Source organism: Panicum hallii, chromosome 5 (genome assembly GCF_002211085.1).
Source record: "Panicum hallii strain FIL2 chromosome 5, PHallii_v3.1, whole genome shotgun sequence".
NCBI lineage: Eukaryota > Viridiplantae > Streptophyta > Magnoliopsida > Poales > Poaceae > Panicum > Panicum hallii.
The window spans coordinates 59,222,734-59,241,471 of record NC_038046.1 but is presented as its reverse complement, the minus strand read 5'-3'; the positions used below and the strand labels follow the sequence as shown (position 1 = coordinate 59,241,471).

General features: G+C 46.1%; 3 protein-coding genes and 1 long non-coding RNA gene across 4 annotated transcripts; all 4 read right to left on the bottom strand.

The window, feature by feature from the left end:
* Positions 1–836: 836 nt before the first annotated feature.
* Positions 837–5,260, bottom strand: LOC112895289. The gene is made up of 2 exons (XM_025963239.1): positions 4,265–5,260; positions 837–1,162 (listed from the first exon to the last, which is right to left on the bottom strand). Exon 1 carries the CDS (start codon positions 4,880–4,882, stop codon positions 4,286–4,288), a length of 597 nt encoding a protein of 198 aa, XP_025819024.1. The 5' UTR covers positions 4,883–5,260; the 3' UTR covers positions 837–1,162; positions 4,265–4,285.
* A 381-nt stretch (positions 5,261–5,641) lies between these two features.
* On the bottom strand, positions 5,642–7,553 carry LOC112895288. Its single transcript, XM_025963238.1, has one exon. The coding sequence runs from the start codon at positions 6,993–6,995 to the stop codon at positions 5,835–5,837; it is 1,161 nt and encodes a 386-aa protein (XP_025819023.1). The 5' UTR covers positions 6,996–7,553; the 3' UTR covers positions 5,642–5,834.
* Positions 7,554–7,709: 156 nt separating this feature from the next.
* LOC112895287 (RNA-binding KH domain-containing protein RCF3-like) lies at positions 7,710–12,659 on the bottom strand. The gene is made up of 9 exons (XM_025963237.1): positions 12,306–12,659; positions 10,779–11,821; positions 10,160–10,627; positions 9,238–9,489; positions 8,863–9,096; positions 8,657–8,736; positions 8,457–8,568; positions 8,215–8,376; positions 7,710–8,119 (listed from the first exon to the last, which is right to left on the bottom strand). Exons 2-8 carry the CDS (start codon positions 11,811–11,813, stop codon positions 8,233–8,235), a joined length of 2,325 nt encoding a protein of 774 aa, XP_025819022.1. The 5' UTR covers positions 11,814–11,821; positions 12,306–12,659; the 3' UTR covers positions 7,710–8,119; positions 8,215–8,232.
* A 3,110-nt stretch (positions 12,660–15,769) lies between these two features.
* On the bottom strand, positions 15,770–18,420 carry LOC112891742. The gene is made up of 2 exons (XR_003228606.1): positions 17,678–18,420; positions 15,770–17,585 (listed from the first exon to the last, which is right to left on the bottom strand). It is a non-coding gene; the product is annotated as an uncharacterized LOC112891742 (long non-coding RNA).
* Positions 18,421–18,738: the final 318 nt, after the last annotated feature.

The following is an 18,738-nucleotide window of genomic DNA, read 5'->3' as shown; positions in this document are numbered from 1 at the left end:
AGCATTGCTCTAGTCTGAGTGGCTAACTTGGCCGGTCTTATCGTCGGCAAACTAGCACTGTTCCAGCATGTGCTCGAACACGAGTGCAGATTGCAGGTAAAGCTTGTACGATGGAGGATAGGATCTGGATCGAAGCCTGCCTGGGATTGAAATGGGCCAGCAGCGGCAGCAGCATGTGCATTCGATCTAGCGTAGCGTTAGGTGAGACAACTGACCTGATCATGACAAAACAGTTCTTTTAAATTTCCTTCTGAATTTGACTTGATTTGATCGACAAGGCCGCTCACTCTCCTCGTCGAGAGGGCTTACACGACTCCTTTTCGCAATGTGCTGTGTCGAGCCTGTTTTGGACGCCTGAAATGACCTGCAAATTGACCGGGTTCTGGCAATGACCATGTCTGCAGTTCTGGCAAGGATAACTGTTATATCCAGGGCATGCTCTGCCATGAAACCGTGACAGTCAAATAAAATTATAAAAAGGTTGAACCGATAAAGGATATCACCAGGTGAATCATGGGTACGTAATATGTTTCTTCTCCAATTTCTATGTCACAGCCGGAACTCGCAACTCAGTAGAACAAGTGTGACTGGGCTGGTGCGGTTCTATGCCGCTCTGTGAGTGATACTCCATCACAGAACGGCACTGAGGAAGTATTAGTACAGACAGACAGCTTTGCTTCTTTCCATTTTAACACGCAGCAAACTACAGTACACTGTTCTTCAAAATAAGCATCCCAGAAGATATAACACTAAGTTCCCAGGTGATGATGGAAGCAATTATACATGATCATAACATTTGCAACGAGGGAGAGTAGGAACAACGAACAGAGGAGGTCTGGCAAAGGTTATGACAGTAAGATTCACATATACCCGAGTCTGCCGTCCAATGGGGCAAAATCTCAACATTTGCTTCATATTGAAAATTGAACGAAAAAATTGCACTACAGGTTTACAAATCACCTTAACCAAACCAACAAATTCAAACTTATCAAGTCTAGCAAGACTGTTGGCCTTCACTTTTAAACACGATTCATACAATAAGGACGCAACAATATGCGGGGGCCGAAGTGCCTTTGCTTGCAAATATTGGCAGCTTGCAACCACTTTTCCTTCAGAGAAACAACTGCACTCCAGATTTCTTACTTAAAATTAGAGCAGCAGCCTACAGCAAGAAGAAAGGAACAAAGATCAAAAAATTCAGTATAGTAGTTTGAAATTTCAGTTTTACACATAGTGTCCTTTCTTGCAAAACTTAGATTTGTCCTTTTTCTGAGCTGTTCGAGGTACTTCATAATGTTATTGTCAAATGAGGACTTGATTGTCTCCACAAAAGTCAAGAGTTACGGCAACAGTGATGAGGCAGTTTAATATAGTAACTGATGCATTCCCAATTTTCCTAGATGGAAAACTCAATGCCATGGAAATAAAGACCATAATGCCGTAATAGAAGGGAATGCAAACAAGAAGCAATGCATCAAGAGGTCAAAAATTTGAACCCTGAAAAGCATCAATATGAAAGACTGCCTACAAATTTGGAACTTGGAGGTAAACGATTTAAGACCACAATAAAAGGATGGATCAATGCAAGTACAAACTGTTGTGCAACAGCTCAATAACAAGTGCAAACTCCTTATTTGCACAACAAGCAAATATAACATAGCTGATTTGAACATCTGATCTATTAGTTCATAATGTTTACATACCAGTTTGACAGAAGAGAAATAACATATCTGTTTTCATTTATTTTGTTATTTAGTCGGTTGAGATAGTCTCAGGTTCCCTACCTGATTAACATGCAATATAGCTTTTAATACAAACAATAAATGATTTATCATATTCGTTACTCTTTAGTCAACGTACATACGCAGATAGAATGCAGCGATGTCCATCAACCATATCCAGCTGAGATAGGCTCAAGTCGCCATGCTACCATAGACACGTTGGCAAAACTGGAAACTCTCAGGAAAGTTTCCAAATAAGCTACAGCTTTGCCTTTTCTTTTTCTAAATATCACCTCACAAATCTAAATTGCCACAGTGAAGAGAAAAAGTTTCCAATCTTTACTTGACCATATCATACATATTATGCATGTGTCAGGAAAATAGTACATATTTTGCAGGCATTGAAGCATCACTTCATATGTGTATGTCGTTCCCAGAAACTGCTTTGTTGAGTAATATGCAATAGTGCAATATTTTTCATATACTCATATAATATCCAAAGATGAATCTGTGAGTGAAATTGCTCTGTTTAATACGTATGTAATCTCAACAAAGCACGAGACAAAAGGCTGGAGCAAGGTTTAATTAACATTTTTTTTATTGCATGGACACATGGATTTCATTTATGGAGTAAATTAGGAAGGCCAGACACCTACGAAGAGAATCCCAACTGTGGTGCACTCCTCAATTCCTCTCATTACTTATCACTGTATGCGATTAAAGATCTCATTGCATGATATACGATGTAATGTCAATGTGTCACCTATAGAATCATGCTATCACTTGATCATTTAATGGCATGTCATACAAGCCCACCAACCTCAACAAGCACCAGTTTCACAACCAGTTTAACATGAATTTACTATGTGCAGTACAGTCAGTTTCAGTTAATACCATGTTAACTAGAACTTTTAGAAAAAAAAATGACTCTTTGTATTTTGCAACTTTAAAATGGTCATATTAAAATCATAAATGAAGTTGTTCATATGGCTCTATCATTTTGCTTCTGCGTCGTGGATTTGCCATCAGAAACAGGTATGTGTGTGATTCTACTGTAAGCAAGAAGAAAATAAAGTTAAGGATGATGAAAGGAACACCCATGTTAATACCAGACATGATAGCCAAGAAAGTTCCAAAGAATAAAATAGATTCATGACTAATGATAGTCAAATATCGCCTTGAAGATTAATATAGTCCGGAACAGATTACCATAGCTATGGCTGCTTCTTCACTGGGACTGCTCAGATCAAGCGTGCTATCATCCTAGGGAATGAAGTTTTGTTCCTTGGATTATCCAGTTGAGTTTAGGACAAATTGAAACTACAAGTGCTGCAGCATTGCTTGTAGTATTCCTTTGGATTTCTTTTCCCCCCAAATAAGTTGTGCAGTTCCGTCAAAGGTGCAGACTAATTTCGTTAGTAACAGACACAGAAATCAGTTCCCCAAACCTTATACCCATACCACCATGTGTATGTACAGGGGATCAATTTGATAAAAAAAAATCGAGCCAGCAGAGCAAAATAATAATTCTCAATCATGGCGATATTTTCATCCCTGAGAAATACTGGAAATCTAAATTCTATATTCCATCCACTTCCTCAATGAACCAATACTATGCAGAAAGTATACATGTCTAATTTTCAACTCACCAGTCAACTCCTCTGCTGAATTCAGATTAGCACTAAAATCCACACATCCCATCTTACAGTTGTCCTTTCTGCTTTAGCTTGGATGCTGTAGAACTATGCCAGGGCAAGTTTAAACTGAAGTTGTGTTTCTAGTTTGGGTTATACTAGTCTACTGATCCTAAACACATCTTGGGCTATTGTTGTGCCAATTTTTTTAAGCAGGAATCTTGTGCCTAACACCTACTGTACAATCCTATTGCAGCTTTATAATTCAAATGTTGAACCAGCAACGCACTTGAACCATATCACATTCAGCTGCTGTCTTCATGTCCCAAAGCTTTGAGGATACAGCCATTTGCCATCAGGAGAAGAAACCTTGGCCAACTGTGTAACACAGAAGTTGCAGTAACAAAAAAGAAAAAGGTCCTTTATAACAATTCGATATGGACAGTGGATGTGAAGACAAGACATGATCATTTGTGCTGGAGGTGGGGCACAGCTAGCGGCGTCCAGCAGGATAGACATCCTCTGCCTCCCTATATGATTCAAGCAGAGCCATATTTGCCAAGATCGTGATACAGATTGTAGGATCATAAAGGTTGCATGATGTGGATCCGAATTTGATAAGATCTGTCCTAGGTTCAAAGGACTGGTAAAAAACGTGGTCCTATGTACGACCCTAATTTGGTAATGCAGATGAACGAGCCTTAGTAAGTATACTACTGAAAAGAACGCATGGATCCCGAGCCTCCAACAGTGCGAGTAACTGAATGGCAGTGATTAACACACACTAAGGTAAAGGTTGCATTTTTGGTGTTTTTTCTGTGAGTCTGAACCCTGGAATCGTAGAAATCACGGCACCAGAAGAAAGTCCATGGGAAGAGCAATAGAGGAAATGCAGTAGGTTTGATTTACCTTGAAAACTTGTGTAGCTATTTACCGGCCAATGCAGCTGAATCCCCTGCAGACTGCGAGCCATGCGGCGAAGAGGACGGCGAGGAGGACGAGATCCACGAGTATGACGATCCAGAGCTGTCGCCTCCAGGCCCAGGCGGCGGCGCCCCCGTGGCGGTGGCGGTGGCGGTCCCGCTTGGGCGTCCTCCGAGCGGCGAGCTCAGCGTCCCTCCTGGCCGCCTCCTCGGCCTCGGCCTCTGCGGCGGCGACGTCGTGCGCCTCGCGCGCGAGCGCCGCCTCGTCGTCGGTGGGGAGCGGCAGGCGCATCGCGAGGCGCGGCATCTCGTCGCGCATCCTGTCCTCGGGGAGGCATCGCAGGCGGCGGAGGAAGAGCAGGAGCTGGGCGGCCGGGAGTTGCGGCTCCCGGGAGACGGCGGCGAGCGCGAGCGGGGGCGCGAGGAGCAGCGCGTGGGCGCGGCCGGCGGCGGAGTGGGTGAGGTGGCGGTGGTGCGGCGGGGCGGCGGCGACGAGGGCGGCGGCGAGCGGGGGGAGGTCGTCGGCGTCGGTGGGGAGCTCGGCGACGAGGTGGGTGTCGCGGAGGACGCAGGCGTAGAGCAGCGGGTGCGAGGCCGGGAGCATCCGAGGCAAGCCCCAGGGCGGGGGCGGAGAGAGAGAGAGATCCGAGTGGGTGACGAGGGCGGCGAGGCGATGCCGACGTGACGGGGGCGGCGCGGCGACTGCGATGCGCTGGAGGAGGGAGGGAGGAAGGGGTCTGGCCGTCGGGGTGTGGTGTGGTTGGCTGATGCGCCTGGTCTGGCTCTGGTGTGCCTCTCTGCCTCTCGGTCTCTCTGTCTGTGTGCGCAGCTAGCTGCCCTTCTCCTCCGGTTCTCCCTCCCCTCCTGCCAAGATCAAGAGGCATGATGGGACAGACACAGACTGGACTTGAGATTTCAATCTCCTTTTTCTTCTCAGGAAAACTAAAACAACGTGAAAAGCTTCTCTTCTTTTTACCTTTTCTTTTTCTTTCTACCTTTTCTTGGCAAGAAATGTTGGTGACCCTGCAGGCACCTGCTCTGTCTGCTATTGCAGCTCCAGCATCACCGTTTAATTTGTACGGTACCAATACTCATGTCAAACTTGTTACGTTGAGATCTCGCACTCGCAGCAGCATGGACATGGACATGTTCATCCGTTTCCTTGGTCCTGATGATTATATTTATTTATGCTTGGAGGAGTAGAGGAGGCAGGCAGGAAGGCAGGCCTTGCCCTGGGATTGGGAAGGATTGGACTTGTTGCTCATTCATATCATATCCATGGTTTTCATGAAAAAGAAAATCAACCACTGTTTATATTCAACATATGCGTGTACTCCTAAGTACTGAAGTACTAACACAAAGGTTTTACACTCGCATGGCATGCACTATGAACAAAGAATCATCTCATCATGCGTGTACAATATACATATACAGGGGATGCTACTATATGTACACATGTGTACGTTCAAATCTCTGGAATGAATAAAAGCTAAGGGATCGATGCAATGCAAGCTAATATATAAGCATATCGGTTACATTGCAGAAAGAGTGGTGATTCAGTGGCAGAGTGGGCACAGCATGAGTCCGTTCTCGTTGCACTTGGCGCACCTCTCCACCTCGCCGCCTCCCTCCGCCACCACCACCTTGCGGCTGCCGCCGCACTCCCAGCACGGCACGAAGCGCGCGCCGCCGCAGCCCTCGCAGCCGCGCCCGTCCTTGGCCGCGCACGCCTCGCCGCGCGCCTTCACCCACCGCATCATCTCCCTCAGCTTCCCGGACTCGGCCAGCTTCACGCACTCCTCCGCGCCGCCCACGTACCGACCCATCACGAACAGCCGCGGCGGCGCCGACGCGCCATCGCCGGTCAGCTCCCGCAGCTCGCGGAGGTACTCCCCGTGCAGCGACACGTCGCGCTCATCCACCGCCCCGACGCCCGACGCCTCCGCGCAGGCCTCCACCAACTCCCGCGCGCGCTCGCAGTCCTCGAAGGTGCGCCGCACGCCGTGGAGCGTCGTCGTGTACAGCACCACCCCGCCGCCAGCGAGGCCCGGCGGCCGCCGCTCGGGGCAGCCCTCGAACGGGTCACGCCGCTTCCACCTCGGCGCGCTGCCCGTGCTCTCGCGGTCGCGCATCAGGAAGGGGTTGTCCTTCACCACGCGCCGCCCCGCCAGCTCCGGCAGCGCGGTCTTCGTGCACTCTGGCTCTACGACGTTGCCAATAAGGCCAGCGGGCGGCGGCGGCGGCGGCGCCTTCTTGCCAGCCTCCTCGTCCGCGGCATCACCACCAGCAGCAGCAGCTGCTGGTTCTTCTTCTTCCTTCTTCTTCATGGCCGTCTTCTTCTTCTTCTTCTTCTTGGGAGGAGCCCGTGGCTTGGTGTTGGCCTGCTTGGAATCCAGCACGGGCTTCATGTCCTCCAGGGCCTTGCTAACCTCGGACCACGAGGCCGGGGCGAGCTCGTAGCCCTCGAGCTTGTCCAGGAACGGGAGCGGCAAGACGGTCTTGGCAGCGGGCTTCTCCTCGTCCTCATCGTCGGCGTCGTCATCAGTTTCTTCTTCCTCCTCCTCCTCGTCTTCTTCCTCATCGCCGGCTTTGTTCTTGGCGATGTGCCAGGGCTCCTCGACGGCGCTGATGTCGAAGAGGGAGACGCTGGTGGGCGGCGGGCGGTAGACGTCGGCCACGGCGACGTCCGCGCTGGCCTTGGAGCCCCAGCACCCCATGCTCTAGCTAGCTCTGTGGCTGTGGAGGAGTTGAGTGGAGAAAATCGAAGAAGAAGATGGAGGGAGTGCTGAGAGGACGGAGGTTGTGGTGGAGGGAAGGGCAGCAGCCAGCAGAGTTTTTGAGTGGCTGCCTTGCTCTCTGATGATAAGATGACGACGATGCGTGGGCCGGCCTGGGTCAACGTCCAGCAGACAGAGCCCTCTCCAACCTACTGCTGCTGCTGCTGAAGATTTCCCTCCCATCCGATTTACACAAACAAAATACAGAGTTATGCCAGGGAAAAGCAGAGTTACATACCATCCCTGCAACCTAAGGCAGGCACTCTTTGCAACACAAGAATTTTTCCAAGGGCTTGGCATGAACGTGGAGCATCCAGCATTCCAGAGCACGCAAGGCTTAAGCGTGGAGCAGAGCACAGAGGCACACAGATATTGACAAAACAAAACGACCCACCAGATAGCGATCCCACAAACATGCAGACAAATTGGTGTTGCAAGAGCACGCTACCGTGCTTGTGGCCATATGATCTGTCTGTCACTGGTGCTGTGGCCAAGTGCCTTGCCCTCCATGGTCCACGTTCTCAGCCGGCAACATCCAAATCTGGCCCTATTGCTACCCTTGCATTTCGTTTAGGCCACAATTGTTATTTCTGGCTGCAACAACTTTGACTCTTTTTGCAGAGGCTGGCACTTGTATCACCAGAAAAGGCATAGTTTGAACATAGAAACGAGGGGTTACATATTATGCATACCAATACCATAAACACTTCCTAAAACCTTGATAGGCAACTAGCCTGCATCGGTGCTTCTTAGAGATACAGATACCAAAGGATATTAACATTCCACAACATTAGACCGGATCTCACAAAAAAAAAAGGTTAGAGGCTAATTTCAGGTTCATACTGCTTACATAAGCAATGCATTTCGGGTGCTACCTGGAATGTGTCCCATATCTCTAAGGGGTGAGTTTGGAACATTCTGCAACAACCTAGAAAGAACCAACAGATTGGGACTTCAGTCTCTATCTATTCAGCCTAATTAACCTCTTGGAGCATATGCCACTCGGCAAACAGGGATGCATATTCACAAACACGAACCCACATTTTTATCACTAGCTTCAATGCCTACACAATTAACATCACCATAAATTCCACCAGCTGCTTTAGATAAGATATAGTTTAAATGAAACAAACAAAAACATTAGGAACAGATGCATCACCTTTCAAGGATCGCGATATCATGGGCCAAATGATTCACTTATAACAAATGCTTCAACAAGGCTCCGGGCAGCATGCATCTGGTCTGGTGTGCCAGATATTAAAACAGCCGTGTCCATTGAATCAGCTATAGGTTCAGCGACTGTTATCTTAGCTTCCGAAAACTGCACACAAATTAAATAGGTCAACCGCGCTTATCATAGTTAGCAAGACATGCTACATAAAATACTAGTTGAGTACAGACCTCACGAATCCTATCCAAACAACCTCCATCTTCACCACAGAGAGCGGGGATAACTAATCTTGGAACTAAGACCTCTGCAGTCACTTTTGGCATCACGGATGACTGACCAGGACTGCAATGACAATTTTCTCAGGTTTAAACACCTAAGTTGTTGATCAAGAGTGCATACAAAAAGACAGCGTATGAGAGAAGAAACAGACCCAGAAAATCCACCAAGTTCTCTATGCCCTGCTCCGGGGATATCAGGTATTGACATTGGATCACCGACACCACGCATGCCCTACAAAATTTTGGACCAGAACTGCATCAGAATAAGTATAAGAAACATGGAAGTCTATCAAAGGATGCATCATGCCAAATCTGTTGATTTTGCTGCTCAAGTAGTAGTGATCAGTTGGCTTGGTACCTTCACTGTCCAAGGGGCAGAGATCCCATCCAATGGCCGTCCCATAAAATCTTTATCAAACAGAGATGGAGATTCATGGTTCCCCACACAAGGACCAAACTGAGAATCTAACAAACCAAAAGGCGGCCGCATATTAGGACCCATTCCAGGCATTCTGTCTCGGAAAAGATGGTTACGAAGCCTAGCAGTTATCTGCATTAGAGCTTCTTGAATAGCTTCACAGCCCCCGCTTATCTAAAAATAGCAATTTTGCAGATAATTAACAAATAAATAAATACAGGTAAAATATGAATTAGAATTTTATCGGGGCAAACAAAGATCTCCATACATTCTTTCAACAACTAAATTCTTGGATACTGTACAACAAAAACAAACCTGAATAACTTCATCATCTTCTGGGACACCCCTCGGGATCTTGTCTTTGCTCAACACTACTATAAATGCTCCTGAAAGCTTCCTCATTTCAGCCATGATACTACCACCTTTGCCCAGAAGGCAACCAACTTGGTTTGGTGAAACAATCAGCCTACATATTGCAGGACCCTCCTTATCAGAGGTAGGCAACATAAGTTTTCGCTGCACATGCAAAATGGCATTCTGTGCAGGGGAAATTCCATCACCTGGATGCTACAGAACAAAAAGAAAAAAGAGAAAAAGATACATCAGTGATCAGTGACTAGTCTCTCCTTTTTAAACGTCAAATGACAGTGGTAGTGAAATATTAAGAGTTAAGTCCATAGAAATCTTATAATTCCTTTATGCCATCAGAGTTCCAAAAAGAAAAATGCAAAGTCACCAAATGAATTAATAACTCCCAAGAGTCAAATAAAGAACAAAAAAAGTAATTTAGGTAAGCAAGAAATAACTGCAAAAAAAAGCTATGCAAAGAAATATTTATGCCATCCAAACTTCTAACACTCTCTGGTAAGTAGCTTGTAGATTTGATGGAAATTTTATCCTAAGTTTTGACAAGATTAATTGCAAGCTGCTGACAAGCACATTTCTGGTTGCTGCCTGCCTGCTGCAGTCTTGCTCTTCCTAGTAAATCTATCCCATAAAGTGGTTCCAAGAGGGAAGTCTGTATATGGAGCATGCAAAAATACATTGACATTGCACTAGCAATAATTACGTCCAGAAAATTTACAATTCAAGAAACATGAAATGGAGTTTCACAAATAAAGGTGTAACTCAGCTGAATGCCATTTTATGCAGCAAGCAGGTCAGAAAATACATTAAATGGGGACAGATGAAAATCTAATGCAAATATTTTGCAACAAGAGATAATGAAGGTGGTTACCGCAGGTCCAGATATATTTATGATGCGACCATCTGTTTTTGGAACAGTCTCAAGAACTTTTATTTCACAGCCTGTATCATTTTGGATAGTTTTAACAGTGTTTCCACCCTTGCCTATTACACTGCCAACCTTGTCTTTTGAACACAGCAACCTAAAGGAGAGGGCTTCTATAGGAACTGAGGCATGACCGTGTATTGGAGCTTCAGGTCCGATAGGAAAAGGAGCCATATTTGGTTGACGATCAATGATATCATAAGGTCCATTGGCTTGGGTTGGTCCTTGCAAGGGGATATGGAAGTTGGATTGCATTCCTGAAGCAAAGCCATCTGACTGGCTAAACAAAGACCGTGATGATGATCCAGAAGAATGAACACCAGCAACTACATCAGTTTCCTTGGGCGGATGAGCTAAGAGCACTTCAGCTACTGCATTCAGACCTTTCCTTACTGAGTCAACCTCTCCATTGATCTGTTTGAATGATATATCAACGAACACCAAGAGCAAAAGTAAGTATTTGAAAGAAAGATTGAATGATCTTACAACATGATCAAAGAAAATTTACAGGAGACACTAGATGGAAACAAAACATGATAATGAAATCCAATCCTGGAAAATGTACCTGACAAAGTCTGTCATTGGGTAGTGCACATGATGGAAGTTTGTCCTTTGAAACACGGATTTCACAGTCGTTATCAACTGACATTTGCTTAATGACACTACCACCCTTCCCCAAAAGCCAACCTGCTTGGCTGTATAGCACCAATAATCTTAAAGAAACAGGAGCGCTCGCACCTGATGCATCCCCAGTTTCATTATCCTCGTCAGCTGCAAAAATCCTGTCGAAGACAAACAAAATGGCCTTCAGTGCTGATGGTACTACCCTCTCCGGTTCTAACTTGATATCTTTTGCAACAAAGGGACCATCCTTTTCTTCCTTACTGTGATCTTTCTCTGAAGCCTCCTTTTCTTCCTTACTGTGATCTTTCTCTGAAGCATCCTTTTCTTCCTTACTGTAACCTGTCTCTGAAGCATCATTTTCTTCCTTACTGTGGTCTTTCTCTGAACCATCATCATTTTCTTCCTCAATGTGACCTTTCTCTGAATCATCCTTATGTTCCTTACCATTTTCTTTCTCTGGATCATCCTTCTGCTCCTTGCTGTTGTCTTTCTCCGAATCATCCTTTTCCTCGTTACTGTAGTCTCTCTCTGAATCATCTTTTTCCTGGTTACTGTGGTTTTTCTCTGGATCATCATTGTTCTTCTTACTGTTGACTTTATCCTTCTCATGGTCACCAGAAGCGGAAACAGCAACACCTCCATCATTCTCTCCACCTTGCTCGCTAATAGCTTCTTCATCCTTGTCAATGGCAGATATGAAAACAACTCTCTCATCGCAACCAAGGACTGCTTGATCAACCCTGATTCTCACTCCGGTTTCTTGCCGTATCTTTGCGATAATGCCACCCTTCCTACCGATTACATTCCCAGATTTTGAAGCAGGGCAGAGAATGCGAAAAATTGGAACACCAGGCTCTATTTTGGGCTGAGATTTATGTGAAGAAGAATGCTTTGTCTTCTGCCACTTGCCTCGGCCATTGTGATCTGAAGAATTTTTCTGAAACAGCCTCTTGGAAGGTGTCATGCGTGAAGACATGCCTTCTCCTGGTCAACAAACAAGCAGAGGGAAGCAACCATAATGTGAAATGAGGTACCACAGCAGAAAACTTAATAAACAAAAAAAATAGTAACGGCTGGCACACACGAAAAGAAAACTGAGAACAATTGTTATAGTCAAGAAGAAAACAAATGAAACTAAAGAAAATACATCCCATTAGCATATAAGCATCTGTAGTTGGTTGGTAGCACTTGTTTAGTAACATGTAGGCTGTCAAGTAAGGATCAGAATACATGGCAAACTTTGAACGAAGGCGTTAGATCAAAACACGGTTTTTACTAGCAGCATCAGGGGCGAACCCCGGTATAGGACTTAGGGTTTACGGTCTTACACATGCACACCTGATAATTTTTGCAAAACATCGAATTAGGTAGATAAAATACATGATAGATCCGAATACAACTAGTATACATTAGGGTTGGGGGTGTTCGATTTCGCACAGGAGGAAGGGAATGGAATGGGTGGGCATACCTTGAGGATTCTCGTCGCCGGCGAAGCGACCTGCGAAGTCCGGCCAAGAGCGGCGGCGCTCGCCCCGTCGTTGCCGCTAGGGAAGAAAGGACGAGAGAGAGAAGGGGTGGAGACGTGGAGCGGAGAAAGAAAATGGTCTAGGGGAGGATTGAACGCGAACCGACTCGTTGGGATGGGTCTCCGCTCGAAGCCAGACCAGCAAAGGGAGCAGAGTTGCGATGGATGATGCTGCGAGCTTCTGAGACAAACAGCCGGCGAGCCGGGCTAAGTGCGTCGATCCGCCGACTGGTGGCGCAGCCGCCGCCTTCGGTTGAGATTCTCAGTTAGGCTTACGGGGGAGGAGGGGTATTTTAGACATTTTTGGTACTCCGTGAATTCGTCGATTGCCGCACCATTTTTAAAAGGAAAAAATATCCCTTTCTAACCCACGAATTATTCCCTGAGTTTGATTTTAACCATCCAACTTTAAAATTAGAAACTTTTAACCATACCACTGTCAAAACCGTTCATATTCGGTTTATATTTGATCATTTGTTATTTTAAAAGGTGGCTTTGTTAACGTGAACGACATATGGAGCCACGTAGAAGCTTTTTTCTTTTCTCTCTCCTCTTCCTCTTTCTTTGCCTTCTCTTCCCCTCTTACCGCACGTGGTCATTGCTGGCTTGCGTGAGGATGAATATGAAGAAGGGGATGCAGCAATCTCTAACGCCACCGCAAATCGAGTTCTCTCGCAAATCAAGTGCAGCATTCGGCAAATCGAGCTCGCCCGCCCGTGCATTGAGCATGCTCAAAGGAGGCGAGGTGGGCAGTGAAGCTAGGGTAGGGAAGTGGCCAAGCAGAGTTGACGAGGGACGACACAGGTGTATAAGGACAACAAGAACAATGGACTGGAGAGGACGTTAGTAGTGGCCAGCCCATCGCCCTTGTGCCTGTAGGGAGAGCTCGTGGCGCGGCGGTGCCCCACCTCCCTATGTGGTGCACGTTACCTACACGTGTCATTGATATCGGCGAAACTATTTTTTAAAAGAGTGAATTACATCAGGCATCCCTGAACTTGTTCCGAGATCTCATCTACATCCCCAAACTTCAAAAGTGCTAATTTTAGGTCCCTAAACTTGAGTTAGAACAGAGGTGGACGTCTAAAACTCCCATCCCTACCCATCGTTGCTTGCGTGGCGTGCCAACCTGGATGTGAGGAAGTTTTAGTTACGTTTCCAAAGTTATTTTTTCATGGTACCCCCTCACCTTTTTTGAACAGAGGATAAGGAATGGAGGAGTTTGTTTACCCGGTGAATCATAGAGATATTTCGAGACTAATAATTTGAACTAAGCCAGCATTAAAAAAGAGCACAAACTATAACCCATTTAACCTCAACAGAAATAATAATATATATAATTCAACTAGGAATAAGTAAAGTTTTTTATATAATTATCAGAAAGTATATGGCGTCCACGAAAGTTCAACTAGACCTCCATTAGGTAATTAGCAAAAGCTTACAGTAAAGGAACTGTAGCAATCATGTAAACTTCGTACAAAAAGATAGCTATGTGCTATTCAAAAAACTTGTCTTTAAAAGCATATACAATATCCCCTTGTGCTGTACAAGCAAAAGAATTATTCGTCCATATAGGCATGCCATGCAAGCAGCGGGGGTCCTTCTTATGCCAGGTAGACAGGGATGGGAGTTTTGGACGTCCACCTCTGGACCTAGAATTAGCACTTTTGAAATTTGGGGACGTAGATGAGATCTCGGAACAAGTTCAGTGATGCCTGATGTAATTCACTCTTTTTAAAACAGCTAAATGGTCAAATATGAACGGTTTTAACAGTTGACTGGTCAATCTAAGACTAAACTCGAACTATAGTTAAATAGATACCATTACAAATATACAACTTTTAAAATATACCATTACAATTCACTTATAAAAATACCATTTTCTACGTATACAGCGGCTTTGGACCCGCCGGCAGGCTGCTGTATTCTCTCTCTCAACTTACTGGCGCGGGCCCCATACTTCATCACCTTCCTCCGTCCTTCCTTCCCCCAATCCATCGTATGATCCTATCCCGATGGAGGCCTCGGCGAGGGAGGTCAAAGTGGCACGCATGGCCACCAGCAGCAGCGGCGCCATGGCCACCTTCCCCTCGCCTCCTCTCTCTTCCGCCGGCTCGCCCCCCATCTTCAGTGCGGCACAGACTCATCTCCATCACATACTTTGCACAGCGTTGAACCCCTGCACTGCACAGATTCGCCCATTATCTGACATTGGGTGACGGCGACCTTGGCCATGACGCCACCGTTGGAGGGGAGTGAGCGGGTGGGACGGCCATGGACGGACGCGGACGGGCACGCGGAGGTTACATGCAAATTGGAATCCCCCTAATCCATCGCCAGCAGCTGCTACTTTTGCCTCCCTAGTTCCTCCAAATCCAATCCACCGAGCAAACAACCTATGGAGGCCAAGCCTTCCTCTCTACTCCAATCGAGATGCAAGCAGCCGCACCCCATCTCCAAATCAGAGCAGGCAGCCGCTCATCCTTGCTCTACTTCCAAGCCACCAGCACTAGTGGGAGGTGGCCGTTGCACGGTGCCGACCTCCTATGGCATGAGTAGCACGCGGCCGCGGAGGGCTGAGGGCGGCCGGCCGCGGTGAGCTCTGGCGCGTGCGGACATGCAAGCAAGCGGCGAACGCGGGCGGCAGCGGCGGTGAGCAGACTGGTGGCCGCGGGGAGGCGGACCCCCGGCGGCGGCGTTGCGGTGGCCGTCGACGCCCTGCTGTTCGAGCTCATGCTGGGATTGGCAGCCAAGGCTTTCGGGGAAGCAAGGATGGCTGGAGGTTGAAGGAGAAGCTGACGTGTGAGACCCACATGTCAGCGAGCGGAGGAAGAAAGAAGCAGCAGGGTGTTCTGGTCCACACGGAAGATGCGTACGCGTACAGAGTGGGCCTAGGCACCAAAAGATGTAGAAAATGGCAAAAATCATGTAGACAAAGAATTATAATAGCAAGTTTGGTGAATTGTAACGGTAGATCTCAAAACTTCAAAAATTATAATAGTATGGATCCAATTAACCCTTTTACGATTTGTGTTTCCTATTAGGTATAGGTATGGGCCCATGCGTTGGGCATAAAATTCTAAAGCGACATTTTCTTCCTATGAGTCTCATGTTCGTTGTGATTCCTCATCGAATCTGCCAAGATAAACATTGGCCACTAAACCTATTTGTCTCATGTGCAATTTTAGAATAACACCATTAGAACAACATCATGGGTATGATATAGCTTTCCAGTCGTTAAAATCCGTCACAATTTATATACAACAATTGAAAACATGTTCCTGAAACAAAAACAAACTGCTTGCAACAAACATGTATTTTCAATGTACACCTATTGATGTTCGAGTAATCAATGCTCAAACAAGTCGTTTCAGTAGAATAATGCCAAGGAATAATTAAAAACGAAGCAGAACTACTCTTTCAGTTCATTTCACCATAGTTCTGAATTTGTTCTACAAAAGAAACATCTGTCCTCAGATCATAAAAATGCTTGAAATTAACACCATCTTTCAGTTACAAGTTACCATGGCATCAACCATAAGATACATTTACATGAAAGAATTACCATGGACAACTTTTTTCTAAAGAGGTTCAAGAAATCTAATATGAAACTCTTGAACTATAAGGACACCCACAACAAAGTAAAGACCAACTGTGACGTTCACTAAATTTTAGCCATCTGCACAAGTAAAGCAAACCAAACAATTGCTGGCATCAAGCAGCCAAGCAATATACTCATGATGTCCTTTAAAAAGATATAGTCATGATGTTTCTCTTACTGGAGCATTTCCAAGCCAATACCACGAGCACTAAATATCATATTCAAAACCTTTTTTGTTTGCACCTGCAACACCCAAGTAAGCACAGGAGCAGGGTTCAAATGTTAAAGCATTATTGTTATAGTGGTTTGGCATAACTATTGTTCAAGGAAGTCATTTTCAAATATAAAGAAATTTTTCAAAATTTAGAGCAGTATTTTTATAATGATATGAGAATAATACTACAATTCCAGCTCACTCAACGTGACATCCTCACCTTATTCAATTTTTGTTTCTGCCTTCAACTCTAGCATGCATCTGTCCATGCAACATTCTAGTCAACAGAAGCTGAGCAAGGTTACTAACAGGCCATTAGAAACAAGAGCTCAGACTACTACAAATGTAATATTTTGAAGCAGAAACCAGATGCACCAATCGGTTTCACTGATCAGGGTCAGTGTTCAGATATATGCCTAGCTGGACCATCGGCCACTACCGGCCACAAATAATTTTGTGCCTACCATTGCTAAGCAATTTGAGAGATTTAGCCTTAAAACAACCAGAAAGGAATTGAATAAGATCAGTCTACAATCTGCACGCACCATGAAAAAACATAAATTTTCATGTCATTGTGAGATGATACCATGTAAAATAATCAGAACAACCTATACAAAGAATAATGGCTTGACATCTGGGTATGCATCATTATTAGCCAAAAGTAATTTTATTTTTTTTGTAAGAATTATAGTTATTCTGAGAAGTATAGTTAACGAGTAGTATTTTCAAATTTAAAGAAGTAATATTCAAAATTAGTACATTTGTCTTTATCATGGTTTGGCATTATTGTGGTTCAAAGAAGTAATTTTTAAATAGTAAGTAATATGCACGATGATATTAGAGAAGTAATTCTGAAAATTTGTTAGAGCAGTATTTTTGTCATGACCTGGCAGTCTTCACTTTAGGAATCAATACCTGTATGATGATTACAGAGATTTCATTACTGACTCCCTTGGCAAATCCCTCTACTCCTTTCTCTCCTTTTCTGCGAGCACATCCATAATAATGCCCAGAGTGCATTTGACCTCGCACAGGAATTTTCCTGCTGCTGTGCTTCTGCTGCCGGGAGATATCAGACAACATCATACCAGCAGGTATGGTAAATTGGTTGCATTAGCTGCCAATTATGTGCTACGAAGAAAGCCTGAATTTTTAATCCACAGACATGGCATTAGCTGCCCATCAGTTTGTTGGCTGATTGAGTAACCATCAATTGCAAGATGATGGTGATGGTAGTCTGTCCGTCAGGTCATAGGTCAAATTGGAATGGGGAATCGATCAACAGAGTAAACAGAGGACAAGGTACCTGAATGCAGGACCGCTGCAGTTCCCTATCAGCTAGCCATGAGAGGAAATATGAATCTATATATATAAAAAAAAGATCGACTCCACGAGGTAGATCCGGCATCTGTGAAGTGTGAATGACCATGGGGTTCGATTGTGGCATGACAAATTGAATTGGCTTGGAGATGCTTACAAAATCAAATCGATCTGACTTACCTGACAGGCCGTCCGTGGGTGTCAGCTCGGGCGTTTATGGCACCATGGTGTTGATAGAGAATCCGCCGTCGCCCGGACGGCGCCCGCGGGAGGAAGATCAGGACGGCGGCGTGCCGTTCATCTCAAATCAGTGGAATCCCATTCCCCATCAGGCCATCAGATTAAGGAGGAAGAGATTACGAGGCAGGGCCGCCAGAGGTGGAAGTTGGGGAAGGGGGAACCCGTAGAAATCGTCCAGAGTCATGCGGGCGTGCGGGATCCGGAGCGGGTAGGGCGGCCGCCGCGGTGGGGCGTCGGGGACGGCGGCGTGGCGGCGGGCGGCACGGCAGCATGGCGAGCGAGCGTGGGGATCCGTGGCGGGGACGGCGGCCGCACGCGCCGCGCGTGGCGGATCCGTGGCTGGGGTGGGTCGGGCGCTGCGAGGACGGCGACAGGAGCGACGGCCGAGCGCGCCGCGCGTTGTGGATCCGCGGTGGGGGCGGGGATGGCCCCGCGAGGATGGCAACGGCGGCGAGGACGGCGGTGGGGGCGGTTCGGCGGCGTGGAGGAGGTGTAGCCGGCGAGGAGTGGGGCGCCGTCGTGGTGGCGGTGGCGGCGCAGGAGTCCCTCCCGCGGCTCGCGCCCTGGCGGAGAGGAGGGCGAGGGGGAGGGGGCCTCGCGTTAGGGCTGCGCGAGGCGGCGGCGGAACCGTCGAAGGCGTGCGCGCGGTTTTTTTTTTTCCGGCGAGACGACGACGTTCGTCGGGGGCGACGTACGAGCGAAAAATTTGGTTCGTTTTAGCCCATCTCCAAGCGTCGTTATCTATTTTATTCTCTATATCCTTTATTTACAAACTTCTCTATAAGATTCTCTCCTCTATATCTCATTTCTCTCCAACAACGTTCTCTAAATCTCGTTCTCTATATCCTATATTAGAAACGTATTTTGTTCCAAATTTTTGTACGTACGTATTTATCATACCTCAAATACTATGGATATATTTTATTTTTATTTAATCCAGTGTTTAAAACGTAAAGAAAAAATAGAGAAGAGGAGAGAGAATCTATATATATAGAGAAAAC